Below are 19,479 nucleotides of genomic sequence, written 5' to 3'. Positions count from 1 at the left end.
CCTGGAGTCCAGTGAGAGTGTGGACATTAAATGCATTGGGTGTTGAGGGGCATGAGAGGTCCTGAAGGCTGGGCTGATCAGGGAAGGCTTCACAAAGGGCGCAGGACAGAAGCCTTGAAGCATGGGCAGGATTTCACCAGAGAGGAAGAGGAAGATACTTATGGGTAGGCTGGGCAGGTGCTGTGTAGTGTGATAAAGCGCTGTGTGGGAGATTGGCTATTGGCTGGTTTGGCCAGGGCAGAGATTTTTGTGTGGGGGAATAGCAGGAATTAAAAATAGCTTTAGACCAGAGCACAGAGAGCCTATGTGCTAATGCTGTCCCTTGTTCTGTGGCCATCAGGAGCAACTGAAGGATTCTGAAAAAGACATGATCCAAAATCTCTTTTAGGAAGATTTGTTAGTCTTTAGGAAGACTGGTCTCATGATAGAATTCAGGGTAGAATTTGAGGAGAGAGACCAGAGCAGGAAGATAAGTTAGACTGATGACATAACTAATATGCCAGGGGTTTGGACCTCTGAATGGAAAGGAAGACAGAGATGTGAGAGAAGTGACAAAGGGGAATTTGATAGGATTTGATGATTGAAGACAGGTTGAAGAGGTTGAACAGGTTGAAGAGGAAGACAGGTTGAAGACAGGTTGAACAACAGAATTCAAAGGCATTGAATCTGTGGGGTGTGAAGAACGGCAGCGAGTCCAGTTGTAGTTAGATTGCATGAGGTTTATGGGCCAAGTTCTTGTGATTTTCTTCTTGCATTGCTTTGTGGCTGAGCCCAGAGAAAGCAATTAGTAGAGTTGCCACACTGAGTGACTTACTAATTATTCAGTGTTAAAGGCTTCAAATGAGGAGGCTTCTGTAGGGTCAGGGAATTGAGTGATGTAGCCACGTGGGGACTACCGAGCCTGTTTCCTTGTCTGTAAAGTGGGATAATATTTGGCAATTAAATGAGATCGTGTGGAAAGCAGTGCAATGCCTGGCTTATAATTATTATTCAGTCAATATTTGACTTTAATGTGAAGTGCAAAGGCTGTCTCAGTAAAGTTACTTCAAAGCGTCAACATTTGTAAAATTTTTACTGTGTGCCAGGCACCGTTCTAGATGCTCTGGGTAAGTCATTGTCCATTACCTCAGGGGCCTTACATAGGGTAACCAGATGTGTAAACAAACAAATAGTGGAAGTGTGTACAAGATTTAGAGGTGGCAGAAAAGGAAGGGTAAGCGCCTGGTTCAGGAGAAACAGCATTATGATCACCGTCATAATAGTGGATGTTCATTGGGTATTTACTGTGTCCTGGGCACCATTCTAAGCACTTCACATGCTTATCACAGTTAATTTTCATGGCATCTCTATGAGGTTGCATTGTTATCCCCTTTTTGTTATTATCCTCATTTTGTTGGAGTTAAGTGTTCCATTAAATCTTTCACCAGGAATGACTTTAAAGTGTCTAGAATTCTTCATTCCCTGGGTTCTCATAAATTCTTCTCAGGTTCATTTATTCAAGACCCCTTCATTTTAGTAGAATTCTGATTTAATTTCTGCCATTTGTTTTCCACTGTGTAGCCTCCTTTTGTCTTCAAGTATATAGAAGCCGGATGGGAGGCAACAGGGTGCTATTGGTACAGGCACTGAATCTCCACAGTTGTCCCATCGGCTTTGCCTGAAGGATGTTCCTCAGCCTCCACACCATGTGTCTGCTGAAGTTTGGGGAGTAGCAAGTGTATGAAGATGACCTGAAGTAGAGTTACTGCTTACTGTCTTGCAAAAGGATCAAGTCAGAGTTTGAGTGAGGCACTCTGGTTTGAGCTCCCTTAGTTCAGCACCACTTACCCATACTCATTTTTCTCAGTAAAAGCAGTTCTAGTTCTATTCTGAAGGGGAGTAGCTGGTGAAGCCACAGTTGGTTTCTTTCTGCTGCTTCCGGCTTGCCTCTTTATTCTTCTCTTTGAGCTTCAGTAGCGATGTATCTTGCTCTCAGGACAAGCTCTCCGTTCACCATTCCAGGCTGTCAGTTGTTTTCCACAGCTGGCATTCCATTTCTGCCTCTGAGCCCTGTCTGCCTTCCTCTACTTCTTGTCCCCAGAGTCCCTCAAGATGTGTCCTAATGCTTTCAAGACGAGCAGTGTTTTTTACCTCCTGAAGAACAGGTAATCAGGAAATCTGTTTTGGGTTTGTTTATGTGTTCAAAAGGAATTCAGAAAGAAAGAAATCTTTGAGCTTAGAAGTGGCCATTGAAGAATTTTACCCTGAGAATAGTGAAGACTGCCTTCAGTGGCTATTGTGCTCATGAGGAGGATCCTTCTCACACGGAGACTCGAGTGTCTGCTGCAGTGGAACTGGTCGTGATCTCATTGCTTTTTCAAACCATTGACCCAACCCACATGGGTTCTTCCTTGATCTCCCTTCAACCCTCATTCCCCTTCCTGTGTTTACAGATTAGACCATGTGCTACAGGGATGCCATTCCCAGGGAGGCACCTCTTTTACATTTCTTATCCTAAGAGAGCCACAGGGGAGACATGAGGAGGTAAATTCTAGGAGGTGTTCTGGACCAGAAAACCTGCATTAACAATACCTGTGCTCCTGCACCAAGTGCCGCCACAGCTTTTCATTGAGCAGAGCTGATGAGCCTAGTTTCTGAAATTGTGTCTCTGCAGGCAGACTTCCTTGACAGTGACTTTGTTGATTTTTGGGAACCTCAGGTTCTAGCAGATCCTCCAGTGCCAGGAGTGGAGGGAGTAGTTAGTTCTTTTAATGTGGAATCCTTCAGAGTTTCTGGGCTTGGATAATCAGGTGGACACTTGTCATCAGCCTGAAGGGCTTGGTTGTAGTCCTTGGCACTCATGAGGTTTTAGAGCACTACTGTTAAGACAGGTTTCTTGGCTTAGACTCTTCCCCCAGTAATGAACACTTGTGCTTCCTACAGTCCTACTGGAAAAGGTCTCATGGCAACTTGCTGCCAGAGTTTTTTAATTTAAGAATTTAAGCTCAAACTAAGGGCTGGGGGATCTGGAGCCAGCACATTATGGCCTGACACCTGAGTTTTGATGAAGGTACCAACTGGTCATTTTAGAAACTTGAGTTGGTCTTTGCAAATGTGACTTTTTTGCTATTATTATGTGCCCTTTGCCATTTCACAGCCACAGGCGTCTGGCCAGAACAAGGAAGGGGTTTGATTTCAATGTATCCATCATCCTCCTTAAATTCAACATATCAAAGCTAAGTCAGTCATTCACCCCCTCCCATATCTTTGACTCCTTAGCATTCCCATTTCTTTCAGTGGAATCACCATTTTTAAAGTGTCCAGCATGAAACTTTGTGGCCATCTTTGCCTCTTACTTCTCATAAAAATTCATGACTAGAGGGCTTCCCTGGTGGCTCAGTGGTTAAGAATCCGCCTGCCAATGTGGGGGACACGGGTTTGAGCTCTGGTCCAGGAAGATCCCACATGCTGCGGAGCAACTAAGCCCGTGCGCCACAACTACTGAGCCTGTGCTCTAGAGCCCGCGAGCCACAACTACTGAGCCCATGTGCCACAACTACTGAAGCCCGCATACCTAGAGCCTGTGCTCCACAACAAGAGAAGCCACTGCAATGAGAAGCCCGCATGCCGCAACAAAGAGTAGCCCCCGCTTGCCACAACTAGAGAAAGTCCACGTGCAGCAATGGAGACCCAACGCAGCCAAAAGAAAAATATTGATGACTAGAAAGAACCCTGGAGGCCACTTTTTCTAATTTAATAACACAGTGATTCCTTTTGACAAGGAGTTTTCCTTTATCCTCAGTATTCATTCTGACTGTAGATTCTCTTCTTCCTCAGTGGTCCTTGGAATTGTCATGACCTTTTACTTTTTTTTTTTAATTAATTAATTAATTAATTTTATTTTTGGCTGCGTTGGGTCTTCGTTGCTGTGCGCAGTCTCCCTCTAGCTGAGGCGAGCCGGGGCCACTCCTCGTTGCGGTGCACGGGCCTCCCACTGCAGTGGCCTCCCCTGTTGCGGAGCACAGGCTCTAGGCACACAGGCTTCAATAGTTGTGGCTTGTGGGCTCTAGAGTGCAGGCTCAGTAGTTGTGGCGCACGGGCTTAGTTGCTCTGTGGCACGCGGGATCCTCCCGGACCAGGACTCAAACCCATGTCCCCTGCATTGGCAGGAGGATTCTTAACCACTGCACCACCAGGGAAGCCGGACCTTTTACTTTTTTATGCTACCCCACAGGTTCCCTTTGTCCCTTGAAATCAATTCTACATGGCCTTCTGCCCTCATTTTCTAGCCCTGTCAACTTCATCCTGTATAAAACAACTTGGCTTTTAATGCCTTCCGAAGTCTGGCCCTGCCCACTACTCTAAACTCTCCTTCACGTCAGTCTCTGGGCTCCAAGCAGGGTAGTTTTCATCTGCTCATGTCACACCCTTTCCAGCCTCTGTAACTTTGTTCATGGTTCCTCCGCCACCTCAAGTGCGCTCCCTTTTCTATCATTGTGACTATAATTGTCTGTCATGCGAGGCATGGTTCAGATTGAGGATTTGACACTATCTGCAGCTCCTGGTTTGAAATTCCTATTTTACACTTGTGCTCAGGATAACGCAGTTGTTTTTCTCTGCTATTTGCACATATATATTTTTTGTTTCCAACTAGGTTGTAAGACTGGGAATGTGGTTTGTTTTCATATTCTTTTTTTTTTTTTTGCGGTACGCGGGCCTCTCACTGTTGTGGCCTCTCCCGTTGCGGAGCACAGGCTCCGGACGCGCAGGCTCAGCGGCCATGGCTTATGGGCCCAGCCGCTCCGCGGCATGTGGGATCTTCCCGGACCAGGGCACGAACCCGTGTCCCCTGCATCGGCAGGCGGACTCTCAACCACTGCGCCATCAGGGAAGCACCCGTATTCTTTTTATTTATTCTGTTTCCTGCCATTCCCCCCACCACCACCACTGGCTTGATGTATTATTACTCTGCAAACATTTGTTGATCATATTTGGAGGCACTTTACTCTTTTTTCTCTCCAACTTTTTATATTGAAAAAAATTTCAAACTTACAGAAAAGGTGCTAGAATAGTATAATGAACAACCATATGTCCTTCATTTAGATTCACCAGTTAACATTCTGCCACATTTACTTTATATAAATGCACACACACACACCCCTGAACAATTTGAGATTTAGTTGCACTCATTACATTTCACCCCTGAATACTTCCATATGTATTCAGTAGGATGTTGCTCTCTACAGGCACACTACAAGATTGCTCTCAGGAAATTTAAAATTAATACAAAAGTATTATCTAATTCCATATGCAGAGCTTTCCAGTTGTCCCAATCATGGCCTTTATAGTTGTATTTTTTTTAACTCATTTATTTTTTTGCTGTGTTGGGTCTTCTTTGCGGTGCGCAGGCTTCTCATTGCAGTGGCTTCTCTTGTTGCACAGCACGGGCTCTAGGTGCACGGGCTTCAGTAGTTGTGGCATGTGGGCTCAGTAGTTGTGGCTCATGGGCTCTGGAGTGCAGGCTCGGTAGTTGTGGTGCACAGGCACGGGCTTAGTTGCTCCGCAGCATGTGGGATCTTCCCGGACCAGGGCTTGAACCCATGTCCCCTGCGTTGGCAGGTGGATTCTTAACCACTGCGCCACTAGGGAAGTCCCTATAGTTGTATTTTTAATCAACCATTGCATATTACATATAGTTGTCAGCTCTCTTTCATTTCCTTTAACCAGGACAGTTCCACAACTTTTGGTGTCTTTTGTGATATTGACATTTGTGAAGAGTCTAGGCCAGTTGATTTGCAGAATAACCATTGGTTTTGATTTATTGATTGTTTCCTTTTGATGTGATTCATGTTAAACATTTTTTCCAGGATTTTGTTGGGACTCTGTCCCTCTTGGAGCATTACATCATACAGTACACAACGTCAGTTTGTCCCATCACTGAGGCTAGTTTGATCACTTGGCAAGGTGTTGTCCAACAGATTTCTTCCTTGTAAAGATACTTTTCCCCTTTGTAATTAGTGAGTAATTTTGTCAGGAAGTCCTTTACCTCTTGAGTCCAAAGCTTGTTCCAGTAGAGCTTTAACCTGAGGGAGTGAGGTCCAGTGTGGATAGGAGGTTGTTCTAGTTGTTAGTGGGGGAAGGAAGAAGTGGGGAAAGAGTCAGAAACATCTTACCCACACTTGCCTTTGGTTACAGCTGGACTGTTACCCAGCTGCAGAGAGGAATGCTCTGAGGCTGTTATACAGGTTTCCTTCGCATTCATCCTTTAATTCAGCACATATTTATGTAGCCCCTCCACTAGGCATTGTGCGCTGAAGGCACAGTGGAGAGGAAGGGGATACAGCAGTGAACAAGACAGACACAGTTACTGCCCTCAGGGAACTTACAGTTTAGCGAAGTAGGTAGTCCAAAAGGAAAAAAGAGTTATTTACAAATTGCATTAAGTACAGTGAAGTAGGTAAGCAGCGTGCTGAGACTGAGGGATATTTAAACTGAGACCTGAAGAATGAGGAACCTGCCATGTGTGGTGTCAGGGAGCACTGGAAGAGAGAAGAGAGTGCCGGAAGAGGGAAAGCATGTGAGGGGACGTGCTTCCTAAAGCTGGGGGGAACCTGGAGTACTGAGGAACCTGAAGGCAGCCCCGATGCCCCGGGCGTGGTGCAGGTTGAGGCCCGAGGTAAAGGGGCTGAAGTACACAGGGGCCAGATCACGGGATGCCTTGTGGACCCCAGTAAAGACTACTAGGTGTATTTAGGTTTCTCGTAACAAATTCTTTCAAAGGTACTCTTGACACCAAATTGCGTTTTGTGGCAGCCTTAATATAAGTCTACAGGGGCTGTCTGTACATTGGGTCTAAAGTTATGAGTTTACCAGTTTTTTTGTTTTGTTTTGTTTTTGCGGTACGCGGGCCTCTCACTGTTGCGGCCTCTCCCGTTGCGGAGCACAGTCTCCAGACGCGCAGGCTCAGCGGCCATGGCTCACGGGCCCAGCCACTCCGCGGCATGTGGGATCCTCCCGGACCAGGGCACGAACCCGTGTCCCCTGCATCGGCAGGCGGACTCTCAACCACTGCGCCACCAGGGAAGCCCCTTACCAGTTGTTTTATACTCCAAAAAAGAACTCGTCTGATATCGCCACCCAGTTGTGTGACCACCACAGAATGGAATCAGAATTCATAGTCCTGGAGAAATCCCCATGCCCAGTAATGGGCTGTGCTCCTCATTGATAAGACGTAGGATACACACAGCCTTTCCAACTAAAAGTCCATGCCAGTGTGAGGATTGAGTTTGGATTTGAGATGACACTTTGTTGTGGGAGCCCTGTTACACAACGGAAAGGCTGGGAGGTGTGATGGACAGGGAGGGAATGTACATGCAGAGGCTGCGGGGGAAGGCTTGGACGTGGTGCTAGAAGGTGTCTTGAGGGTGGGGAAGTGTGATGGAGGGTGTGAGGACATGCATATGTGTCCGTAAGGGAGGGAAAGGCCCCAAATAGTCTGTACTGGAAGGAGCAGTGCGGAAGTGACAAAGACATGAAGAAGGGGCAGCACACATGGTGCTGGGCCACGAGGCTCGGTGGCCCTGCTTCACGCTGTGGAATGGGCTGTGCGGGGAGGAGGCATCTTCTCTCCTGGCCTGTACTGGGTGTGCTTAAGCCGTTTTCCTTGATATCCTGAGATTAATCAGATCCTAAGAAGTGCTCTGCTTGTCACAAACTGGCTATAATTATCTCTCTCTCTTGTTTCACTGACAGCCCTAAAGTACATATTAATATTAAGAGAAGCCCTACCAACTAATTTTACTGCCTTGGTTCCCAAACAATAAAGATCCACCTTCCACCGAAACATAATTGGGCTTGGCCCATGTTCAGGCTTTGGTGATGTTATTGTTTGCAGCTTACACGCTATGTTCTTGGTTCCCTTCCTTTGGAGTTTATTTCATTCCCTCTGCCTGTTTCTGATAAGCCAGTCTGACTGCTTGGACTCTGTGTGTAAATTTTGAAAAGGAACATTTTGTGGTGCTAGCATGTTCCTTTCAGAGATACAGAGTAGAACACAGTGAAGTCCTAGACCCTGAGACCGGCAGACCAAGCAGAAAGGATTCCTGGCCATATCTTTCCCTAGGCTACAGAACATGCCAGTTCATCAACAGGACCCCTTCCCTGCAGCACAAATCAGTGAGATGTAATAGACACACAGTTTCTAGCTGCAGCGTTCAGCCAGCCAGAGTGGAGTAAACTCTCCACCTGTGCCATGAGTTTTGTACCCCTAAGACTGAGGAGAAAGGTAGCAGAAAACACTCAGCCTGCCCCCAGAGAGCCCTCAGAACCAGAGAGGGGGTGCCTATACACACAGCATAAGACCTAGTCCCAGAAAGAAAGTTTGATTAGTGGGGTGGCAGGCCCAAGACTCACTGCCCTGACCTGTTTCAAATTCACCAGGAGGGGAATACGTAGGTGAAGAAATGCACAGACTTGAGGGAAAGCTCTCCCTTGCGTGACTTGGAGGTGAAGAGGGTGTTTGAAGTAGGCAGGTGCATGACTGGTCTGACAGGTTTAGGGTTGTTAGTGGCTTAGGACTCCTGAGAATTCATTCAGCTTTTTCACACTGCTATCAGTGGTTCCTAATTAGTTCTGATAACATGTCTGGAGCAGGCCATAAGAAATGGCTCTTTTAATCAGCCGTTGACTTGCAAGGTCAGGCTACAGCCTCCAACATCGGCATCCGGCATCCGGGATATCAATGACTGACATTTCACAAAGGGTGAGGGGAGAGGTGAAGCTCACTGTTTGTTGTCTGCCCCAGGCAGGAGTAGGACTCATACAGATGGAAGGGGTCAATTAACCGACAGGATAGTGTGAATTTTGACATGGAGATGGGTTTTATTTTATTATTACATTAAGTTATTATTATTTTGCCTTCCCTTGAGAGGATACAGACGTGGGTGCTTTATCAGTCTTTCTGCTTGGATTTCTGTTGTTAAAATGTACAGCCACAGCCTAATTCTGTGTGGTTTTAAGAATCCATGTAGGCAGGATTGGATATCTGATAGAACCTCAAGAAATTTCTCCTGAAAGGATCAGTGAGGAAGAAAAGTTTTTCTATACAGGGCTCTGGAACCAACAGGATGCTGATGGACTTTCTGAAAACTTCTGCTTTAGAGTTAAGTAAGCCACACTAGAAATAGCAGTAGGTTTGCATCATTTATACGTTTGAGTACCTGATGAGAACTTGCCTCTATTGGTAAATAACTACAGCTGGGACAGTATAACTGAGGTGGGGGCTGAGGAGGTAAGAGGCTTATTTCCCTACTTTGAGGAGTTTACAGTCCAGTATAGATAAGGACACAGCATCTAAAAAGCCATGTGATCCAGCCAGACAAAACTAATTACTTGCAATCCCACGATGACTTGCTGATTGGAATCTGTGTTTCTTGGTCTGCCAGTGAGGCCACATGGGGCTGTTTGGCAGAGGGTTTGCTCCCTTGGGGCCAGCCCAGTGGCTTTAGCTTTTGTAAGATGGCATTCGTTGTCAAGGCAAAAGATCACAATTTTTGACTTTGCTGTTTCTTTCCTGTCCTGGTTTTCTGGGCCCTGAAACGGCACCTTGCTACTGATACATATAATACTATGGACTCCTTCAAGTGTACCCAGCTGCTGCAGACTTTGACCTTGTAAAACCAGGCATCAATACTTTCCATGGTGTACTTTCAATGACTATGATTCTCCCTAACCTTTATAGAGTTCTGTTTGTTTATGGTGAGTAAAAGATTTTTCTGAGTAGCTTAAAGCAAGCCATAGGTTACTTTCCGTGTACTCTTTCCCTGTGGTAAGAGTATTGGGTTACAGTCAACCCAAATGGGGAGAAAATGACAAAATTATTTAAGAAAACAATTTTCTAGTTGAATTTCTTCAGCCAAAAGGAAGGGCTAAGTAGAGGACAGTAGGAGGAAGATGATGTGGGGAGCAGATGGGATAAACAAGTCATCCTGCCTTGAAATTGAACAGCAGGGACCAAGAGGCTCAGGAGGGTTAGCTAGTGTCTGTTCCACTCTGGGGAAGGATAAGGGGTCTGCTTGTGAGGAAAACCTCACTGCCAGGAATGGCATTTCCCCCACTTTGAGAAAAGCATGTTTTCTTCTAATGTGGTTGATAGATTGCAGCCTTTTCTTGATAGTACCAAATACATCTTCATGGATTTGGCCTTTGTGGTCTAAAGCTACACTTCTAAGAGAGTTTAAGTTCATCCCTGCTCTGTGGTAACTCAGTTCCCCATGCACTGCTTGAGCTCTGTGGAGAGCTGCATAGCATGCCTAAGTCCCAGATTAGGCAGGTGGGCTGGGGAGGGTCAGTCTTAAAGTCTTGGCTTTCACAGATCAACTACACCCATTTGTGGAGCTGGTTTCCTGTAATCACTTTCCCTTTTTCCTCACCTCCTTTCAAACTGCAGACTCTGGCCTGGTTGTCCCAAGTATTTCCTATGAGCTGCATAAAAAGCTGTTGTCTGTGGCTGAGAAGCATGGCTTGACTCTGGAGCGGAGACTGGAGATGACAGGCGTGTGTGCCAGTCAGATGGCACTGACCCTACTCGGAGGACCCAACAGGTAACTGCCTGCCTCCAGGTCGGCGGGGGCTCAGTGTGGGGTGTGCTGCTCTGCCTCAGCACCACCACAGTGCATCACACACACAGTTCACCAGACCGTTGCTGCTTCTCTAACGTGAGTACCTCTGTGAAGTCACTTTCCTGGATGCTGCAAGGTTTTTGTTTGCCTCTCTCACCCTTGTCCTGGAAGTCCTCATTCTTCTCCCAGCAAACCACCCTTTGATCCTTCCTTCTTGGTAACAGCTGACTCTCAGACTCCTGCTGACTACCAGAGGCTTGCTTTCTAAGAACCTTCAGAGACCCAGCCTTTGGAACTCGCCATTCACTCAGAGGGCTGGGATAAAAATCAATCCTGAGTTCCATACCTGAGAGCTTCTAGAATAACCCTGACAACTGGGTATAAGAGCTAGACTTTGGTACCTTTCCACTTGCCCTTTTAGGCTGCTATATCAGGGGCAGTGCTTAGTTTTGTGGATGTTTACTGATACCATGTACCAGACCTTGTGCTAGGGCTAGGGATACAAAGAAAAAGAAAATACTGCTCCTGTCCTCCAGTAGCCTAGTGAGGTCTCCAGAAAGTCCAGTGCTGTGGTAGAGGAAACAGAAGCCTCTCCAGGAAGCCACATTTCTACTCCAGGCTGGAGAAGACACTCACCCTTCCTAGAGCAGTGGCATCCAAACTGAGTCCTACAGAGCAAGGGGGAGTTCACAGCGGCGAGCAGCAAGGGAGAAAAGTAAAAAGCGTGTGCCGAGGGCAGAAAGGATCAGGAGACCATGGATCCATAAGTCATTTTGTGTGGCTGGAAAGTAGGGCTTTGGTACAGCTGAGAGATAGGGAGCTGCTGAAGGGATCTCAGTAGTGCTGTAACATGGTTAGTTTTGTGTTTTAAAAAGGCGACTCTGGCCAAGTAGATTAACGGAGGCAAGACTGGGGCCATGAGACCAGTTAGAAAACTGAGCCAGGGGCCAGGTGATGGTGGCCCCAAGCAGGGAAGTAGGGATCAGAGAAGTGGGTGGATGAGGGAATTTTTAAAGGTAAAATCAGCAGGGCAGGGTATTGAATGGATATGGATGGTGATGGAAAGTGCAGTGTCGGTGATCACTGAACTTAAAGCGTTCTAGCATGGACATCTGGTTGGATAGTGGTAGCATTCACTGTGATAAGACACGTGGGCAGAGGAGCAGGTTTGGGGGAGATGGTGGATTTTGTTTTGGATATGTTGGGTTTAGGAGGCCTGTGCGACATCCAGATCAACCACTGGCAATCTGGATCTGAAGTTTAGAAAAAGGTCTCAGCCGAAGATAAAGATCTGGAAGTCATCATCTGGTACATGGTATAAGAATAGGCAAGCTCCTCTAAGGAGAGGGTGTAAAGGGAGGAAAGGGCCTAGGGTGGAATTCTGGGGAACATTAGCATTAAAGCAGAGTTAAGAGATGAGGAGCCTTCCAAACTAGCTAAGAAAGTTTAAAGCCAGAGAGGTAAGAGAACCAAGAGGGTAGTGTTTAAGAACCAAAGGAATGGTGTTTGAGGAATAAAGGGACGCTCAGCAATGGCGATGCTGAGAGAGCAAGCACAATTAGAGTTGACAGGTATCTGCTGGATTTGTCAATAAAGAGGAGGACTTTGGTAGCCTTGTGGGAGAGTGGTCTCTAAAGTGATCCACGCTGGCTGTGAGATTTCCCCTCCTGGCTTCTCCACTCCACTCACCCTATAGCACTGTGTTCCTGCCTCCTTGTCCCTCGATTTAGGCCTGCTTCCCAGCCTGGATCCCTGGCCTCTCCTCTGCCAGGAAAGAGCCAGTGGAGACCCCAAAGGAGGAAGTAGTGCAAGCTGCTCTCTGAAGGAGTATCCTGCCCTTGGGTCTGATGACCGTTGAACCTTCTCCCAGAGCAGCCATTGGGGCAACTTGAGGAATAACCTCTTCCTGGGAGTATTTGAGGCCATTAAGTGGCTTCCCAGAAATAGCAGTTTGGGGGCAGGAGCTGAATGTCCTCCCCAATCACATTCCTCTAGTCAGCTTCTTGGAGTTGGCTGTTCTTGTGCTTGTCCTTTCAGTGTCTGAACTCTCAGAAGGGCCATCTCCTGTCGTTTGCAGCAGTTGCTGGTTTTCCTTTGAGAAAGATACCACGGTAATCAGTTTCGTGTATGTCAAGTACCATGCATTTTTTCACTGTGCTTTCACAACAGCATTTAATTTGATCCTCATAGCTTCACCTCGAAGGTAAATAGTAACCCGGGTTTTAAGATGAGCAAAGCTAAGGCTCAGAGAGCAGAAAGACTTGGCCCATGTGACATTGCTGGTTCATAGTGGAACCAGGTCTCCAGTGCCTATACTCTGACCCTGCCATTGGGTATGTGGGTGCCATGGTCCGTTTTGAGTCCTCTGATGGGGATGCCTCTGTGAGAGGGAGAGTCCATTTAGGGAACAGACACGGGTGAGTCAGAAGCCAGAACTCCGCAGTATCTGTGTGAAGGGAGAAGCACTCGTCATATTTCCATAAGATGCAAACATGGTGAGGGAAATGAATGACTCGGTGTATATGTAAAGTACATTACCAGATTCCCCCAAATTTATTTGGAGAGTGGGAGTCTCCTCTTTGGCTCCACAACATCTGTCTTCCTCTCTTTGGGGAAAACCAGTAAATGACTGTCACTGCTCCGCCCCTAAGCAGGGCCCTAAGCCTCTTTCTGTTCATCTCCCCTTCCCTTCCTGCCCTGGGGGCAGACTGAGTCGGGCACAGCTCTAGGGCTAACCCTCTAAACCTCCTTACTTGTGGCTTCTCTGAGACCAGAGAGGTCTCAGCTTTGAACGGCAGGAAGCTGGAAGTGACTTCATCAGGAAGTGGGTGTCCAAGGCAGCTACCAGCCTAGGAGGCCGGGAAGCCCCTAGCCTGCCTCCTGCCTCCTCTGTGACCAGTAGTGTAACAGTGCCAGCATCAATTGAGTATTTTGTGTGTCGGTTCCTGTTACAAGTGCTTTACATCCATTCATCCACCCAGCGTCCTGTGAAATAGGTACTATTAGTATCTACACCACTGCTCTTATTAGCTTACTGGCAGCTCAGTAAGTAAGGAGAACTTGGACTGGCAACTGATTGAGGATGATTTAGAACTACCGTCTTTGGTACTTGCTGTGAGTGTCTTAGGAGTTGAGCCAGAGTAATCGTAAAAGGGGTGGGTCAGTTTCACAAGTGAAGGGGTTTCTGGGCAGGGGAAATAGTTTGAGCAGAAGCAAGAAAGAACCTTACATGTGCAGCAGAGAATGATGAGACCAGTGTTCCTGCAGTGGAGCAGGCATGTTGGGGAAGAAGAGCAAAGAAGGCTGCAGAGGTAGAAAAGCCTCTTTGCTAAGAAGAGTTTGGACCTAATAGGTCATACAGTGAGAACAGTAAGTGTTCTTGGTCAGAAAGCAATGTTCTGGCAACAGTGTTATATGGAACAAGATCTGGGTGAACTACCTAATGAGAAGACCCAGCAGATGACGTGACACCGGGATGTGGGACAGTGGGAGTGCCACCCTGTAAACCTGGCCTTTAGTGGATTTTGTCCATCCCTCTCTGGAACCTGGGACTAGCGAGAACTCTGAGAGCAATAGGTGCCGAGAGGCACTAGCCTGGTATGTGATGCAAGGGATTGGCAGGTCTGCAGCTGATAATGCTTCTTTGCCTTCTGTTCCAGGTTGAATCCCAAAAATGTTCACCAGAGGCCTACGGTGGCCCTGCTATGTGGGCCCCATGTGAAGGGGGCTCAGGGTATCAGCTGTGGGAGGCACCTAGCCAACCATGATGTCCACGTCATCCTCTTCCTGCCCAACTTCGTGAAGATGCTGGAATCCATTACCAACGAACTGTCTCTCTTCAGCAAGACCCAGGGCCAACAAGTGTCTAGCCTCAAAGGTGAGCACTTGCACAGAACTGGGCTGAGGCCCTCTCCGTCCTCGGTGCTTTCATTGGTCTGGCGGTGCCGCCCAGTGGTGACAGGTGGAAAAGCACCACAAGTGTAAAGAATGCTTTGCCCGTAAGTAGTCTTAGTGTCTAAGGAAATAAATACCTTTGGTGTTGACTTGCCTACTTCCTATCCCTTTCACCCTCCTCCTTCTCCCACTACTCAGATGGAGAGGTGGGGACCTATTTATTCATTTCACAGATATTTACAGAACGGGCACTGTTTTTGACACTGGGGATATGGCAATAGATTTTTTTTCCTAAAAAAATATTTATTTATTTATTTATTTGGTTGCATTGGGTCTTAGTTGTGGCAGGCGGGCTCCTTAGTTGCAGCTCAGGGGTTCCTTAGTTGCAGCTCGCTGGCTCCTTAGTTGTGGCATGCGAACTCTTAGTTGTGGCATGCATGTGGGATCTAGTTCCCAGACCAGGGATCAAACCCAGGCCCCCTGCATTAGGAGCGTGGAGTCTTAACCACCGTGCCACCAGGCAAGTCCCAGATTTTTTTTCTTAATCCATGCTTCCGTAGAGCTTACATTCTGATTAGGACAGATGACAAGTAATATCTCTTTCGGGTCACATGGCAGTAAGTGTTATGGAGACAAATAAAGCAGGGAAGGAAGACAGAGAATGTTGGAGGGTTGGGTGGAGGGTAGCAGACTTAGACATTTCAGGGTCCAGTCATAAAGGGCCTGTGGATCACTGTGAGGGTTTGAAATTTTACTCTGGGTGAGATGGAGAGTCACTGGAGGAATTAGTAGAAGAAAGATATAATCCATCTCGGGTTCCAAATGATCATTATGGCTGTTGTTTGAGAGCAGACTGTAGGCTTACAAAGAGAGTTATTAAGGCTATTGTAATAAATGGAGAGAGAAATGTTGGTGGCTAAGACAGCCACAGTGGAAGTGATGAAAGGTGGTTAGTTTCTGAAGCAATATTGAAGATAAGAGTTTACAGATTGGGTGTAAGGGATGAGAGAAAGCGAAGGGTTAAGAATGACTCCAAGGTTTTTGGCCTGAGTAACTGGAAGAATGGAGGTCCCATCACTGAGATGGAAAGAGCTGGGGGGGAGGTTTGGGGAAGAAGAGCAGAAGCTCAGTTAGAGATGCCTGTTGGATATGCAGGTGGAAATGTTGATTGATGAGTCTGGAGTTAAGGGATCTGGTCTGGAATTACAAGTGTGTGGGTGGTATTTAAAGCCATAATGAGCCTGGATAAGATGTCTCCTAGGAAGAGAGATTAGATAGAGAAGTTGTTAGACTGAGTTCTTTGTATAGAAGTCAGGGACTTGAGAGACCAGCTAAGGAGACAGGGAAAGAGTGGTCAGTGAAGGAGAAGGAAAACCCGGAGGGTCTGGTACCTGAAAGGCAAGTAAAGAAAGAACGGTATGTTAAGCTATGTCAGCAAGCCATTCTAGGTTGCCTTACTCTCAGGCCAGGCTCCTCCTGTGGGCATGCGGAAGATAAGATGCCGCTCCCACTCTTGAGAGCCTCAGGGCCCACAGGGACACCACCACCTCCATCTGTAGTGGCCTGTTCTGAGTAAGGAAGCCATCAGTCTCTAATTGAGAATTGAGATATGTCATTACTTAAGGCTGAGACCTGGGGAGGGGTTCTCGTATGTGGGTTCCCCCCTTGAGATCTATAACATGATGCCCTTTTCCAGGCAGTTGGTTCTTCCTCTAGCTGCCCACAATCCTTTCTATCCCAACTGCCCCAGGAGGCAGGTCTGAGGATGTTCACCTTTGAGTTTGGTCTGATTTCCACTAGTCTCAGTTTAACCTCTCGGGCTGGTCAAGACTTATATACTTGTTGAGACATCTGTTCTTATACTGTCCCAGAGGCCTGGTTAGAGCAGAGAAGCCTTTTAAAACACCTGAGAAGTGATAGATTCCTTCCCCATTCTTAAGGTTGGGCTGCAAGGAGGACTTATTTCCATGATAGTGAGAGGGGCCAGCAAGGCCAGGCAGTCTGGAGCAGGCCATCCTGGTGTAGAATGAGCATGCTCTTGCCTGCTCACACTTGGGCCAGACAGCAAATGGCAGTCAGCCCATTCCTCCTGAGCCCTAGGCATAGTCTCCCTGTGAGGGCTGACATGGCAGTAGAGCCCACCTTCCCAGAGCTTATAATTTACCAGGGAGTTAGTCAGATATGAGGAGGAGGCAAGGGCCTTGTGTCCTGAGAAGCTCTGCACACCCAGCAGGACAGTGCTTCAGCCTGGGAGCTCCATGAGGACAGTGGTCCATCAGGCTGACACGCTTTTGGTCTCTAGCACCCAGCCTAACCAGGCCTTGGAACTTCCGGGGCCTGAGTACTGACCCAGCCTTGAGAAGGCTGGCCTCTGGAGTGGTGTCTGAACAAGACACTCTTGGGGGCCACCATGGTTCTAGTCCCAGCCTGGGCTGATACTTCATAGGGGTTTTCAGATGGCACTCTTTCCACCTACAGATCTGCCCACCAGCCCTGTGGACCTGGTGATCAACTGCCTGGATTGTCCCGAGAATGCCTTCCTGCGGGATCAGCCCTGGTACAAAGCAGCCGTGGCCTGGGCCAACCAGAACCGGGCACCAGTACTCAGCATAGACCCTCCTGTGCATGAAGTCGAACAGGGCATCGATGCCAAGTGGTCACTGGCTCTGGGCCTACCTCTGCCTCTGGGGGAGCATGCAGGCCGTGTCTATTTGTGCGACATCGGCATTCCCCAGCAGGTATTCCAGGAGGTGGGCATCAGCTACCACTCGCCCTTTGGCTGCAAGTTTGTCATCCCACTGCACTCTGCCTAGAAGGGCTCTGGGCAGGCTGGACCCTGCGGTCCCCTGCTGCTCCTGCCAACGAACGCCTTAAGGATGTGAAGCTTCATGGACCTTGTTTTTTCTCTTTTTGGTTTCTTTCTTTGAGAGAACAGCTCATATTTAAAACAGACCTGTCACCTGCCCTTAGCCAGGGAAAGCTTTCTCACTGGGTGTGCGGGGCAAGTGGCAGGCTCTGTGCACAGTGGCTCCAGGCATCACTACACTCGGCCCCCTGCGTGATCAGGTGGGGCTTTGTTTACAGACATAGGCAGCTCACAGACTGTGTGTCACGTTTACAGCCTCTGGGCCTGGGCGAGCGCCTCGCGGGGTGGGGCAGCCCTGTTTGGGGCCTGAGCTGGCTCTGGTGCCGAGCTTGTGGCTCTGTCTCCCTTGCTTCCCTCACAACCCCAGCTAAGTGGCCCTTCCTCAGATCACGTAGAACTGGCTGCACTGCAGTTGTCCGCTAGAGGGCAGACTTGCAGTCTCCGTTCCATTTTGGGCTTTGAGGCCTTCCCCTCAGCCCCGCCACAGGTTGATTTGGGGGCTTTTGACCCTTTCTCTTGAGCTGATCCAAGTTTTATGCTGGGTTTTTTTTTTTTTCACTCCATCACTCTGGGAGGCAGGGAAGGGGAATGGCATCAGAATGTGTTACTGTATTGGGATTTTTTTTTTTTTTTTTTTTTTTTTTACTGTTTTTCTGTTGTCCAGCACAGGTAGTATAAGGCTATGTTACTGTAGAACCACAGTGCCCATCTTGCCAGCAGTGCCCCCCAACCCCATACTCTATAGCTGGGGGCTGAGCCTTTGCCTGGTCTGGGGCCAGACCCCTCAGGGTGCAGCGTTAATGTTCAGTATTGGGGAGGCCCCTGGGGGAGCCTGGTGCTGAGCCAGAAGAGGCTCCCTGGTGCTTCCGTCCTAAGCCACCCACTCCCCCACCCTCCTTGCCTGCACACACACCCCCTACGCTCTTCTGCCCCCTCTGCCCTTCCCCTGAAGTGGTCCCCGGCAGCTGTGATCCCAGAGCAGGGCGCACATCCCTCCCATGTGGGCTCTACCCCAGCTTTTACAGTGTGGGCCTTGAACCCTTTGATTGTTTTCTTTAGACGAGTGGGCTCAGGGCCAGCACCCTGTCTCAAAGATGCCAAAATGAGGCTAGTTCTGGATGAGCTAGCTGGTGGGGCTCAGCCTTAGGAACACACTGCTGCTCAGATCCTAAGGCACTAAGCCCCCAGATGTTCACAGGCCCAGGCCCTGAAGGCTGGTAGAACAGGAGCCAGGCCCTGAAGTTCCTGAGAGGGGCCCTTGCAAAAGGCTTGTGCTTTAAAGCCTTTTTCAGGGCTTCAGGCTTCCTTCTGCTCTGTGCCCACCCACTCTGGTTAAGGGGGTGAGTGGAAGGGCTTGCCAAGGATCATGGACACAGGGTAGGCCCTGGTACCATGGGTTTCAGGCTACTTACCACTTTTCTTATAGGAGCATAGGCAGGAGCAGATGAAGCAGGGGAGAGAGGGCTGGTCCCTCCTTTCCTCTCATCTTCCCTCAGATGTTAAACTGTCTCCAGCAGTGGAAGGCCAGCGACTGTGAATCCTTCCTGAGCCTCTGCTCACTCTCAGGGCCAAGCAGCTCCCAAAATGGGGCCCTCTCTTCAGAGGCAGGGCCATCATCTGAGGAGCAGTGCTGGATTACAGGCATTTTAGTAAGCAACCATTAAACAGGTTCTGGCTGCCTGTTGATGCAGTGAGGTCTCCTAATTGGGTGCAGTGAGAAACGAGCTAGAAGAACCCTGGCCCAGAAGACTGTGCTTGCTCCAGTAAGTCACAGTGACCCTGGGGGTGATGGCCTTGTGTTGAGGGGCTGCTGGGAGTTGGTGCCCAAGCCTCTCCCTGTTCTCTCCCCAGGTGGCACTGGAGCATCTTCCTGCCCTCAGCCTGGGCCTTCCCCAGTGGTGGTAAAGATAAGCATGATTCCTCTCTCTTCAGCTCTTTTCAGAGGCATCCTGCCCACAGTGCGCAGTCCCAGGGAGCCCCCGTCAGGTGGCCAAGACGATCACTCATGCAGCTCTTGGGGAACCAAAAACCAGCATGAAAATAAAGCTGAATGATGGAGTCCTGTGCTCTGTGGTAAATTGCTCGGTATGCTGCAGTGAAGTACTGCATCCCCAGCCCTAG

The 19,479-nt window shown here is 48.4% G+C and overlaps 1 protein-coding gene across 1 annotated transcript in view; it reads left to right on the top strand.

Annotated features, from left to right (window-relative positions):
* The window catches only part of EDC3 (enhancer of mRNA decapping 3), a 53,680-nt gene extending 34,245 nt beyond the window's left edge, over positions 1 to 19,435 (top strand). Inside the window, exons 5-7 of the mRNA XM_081227451.1 lie at positions 10,427 to 10,580; positions 14,258 to 14,475; positions 16,971 to 19,435. Coding sequence (XP_081083577.1) covers positions 10,427 to 10,580; positions 14,258 to 14,475; positions 16,971 to 17,305 — 707 coding nt within the window. The 3' untranslated portion in view covers positions 17,306 to 19,435. The remainder of the gene's footprint in view (positions 1 to 10,426; positions 10,581 to 14,257; positions 14,476 to 16,970) is intronic.
* The last annotated feature ends 44 nt before the right edge of the window (positions 19,436 to 19,479 follow it).

This window comes from Mesoplodon bidens (genome assembly GCF_964165515.1).
Source record: "Mesoplodon bidens genome assembly, chromosome: 3".
In the NCBI taxonomy this organism is placed as follows: Eukaryota; Metazoa; Chordata; class Mammalia; order Artiodactyla; family Ziphiidae; genus Mesoplodon; species Mesoplodon bidens.
This window is presented reverse-complemented; position numbering and strand designations above follow the sequence as displayed.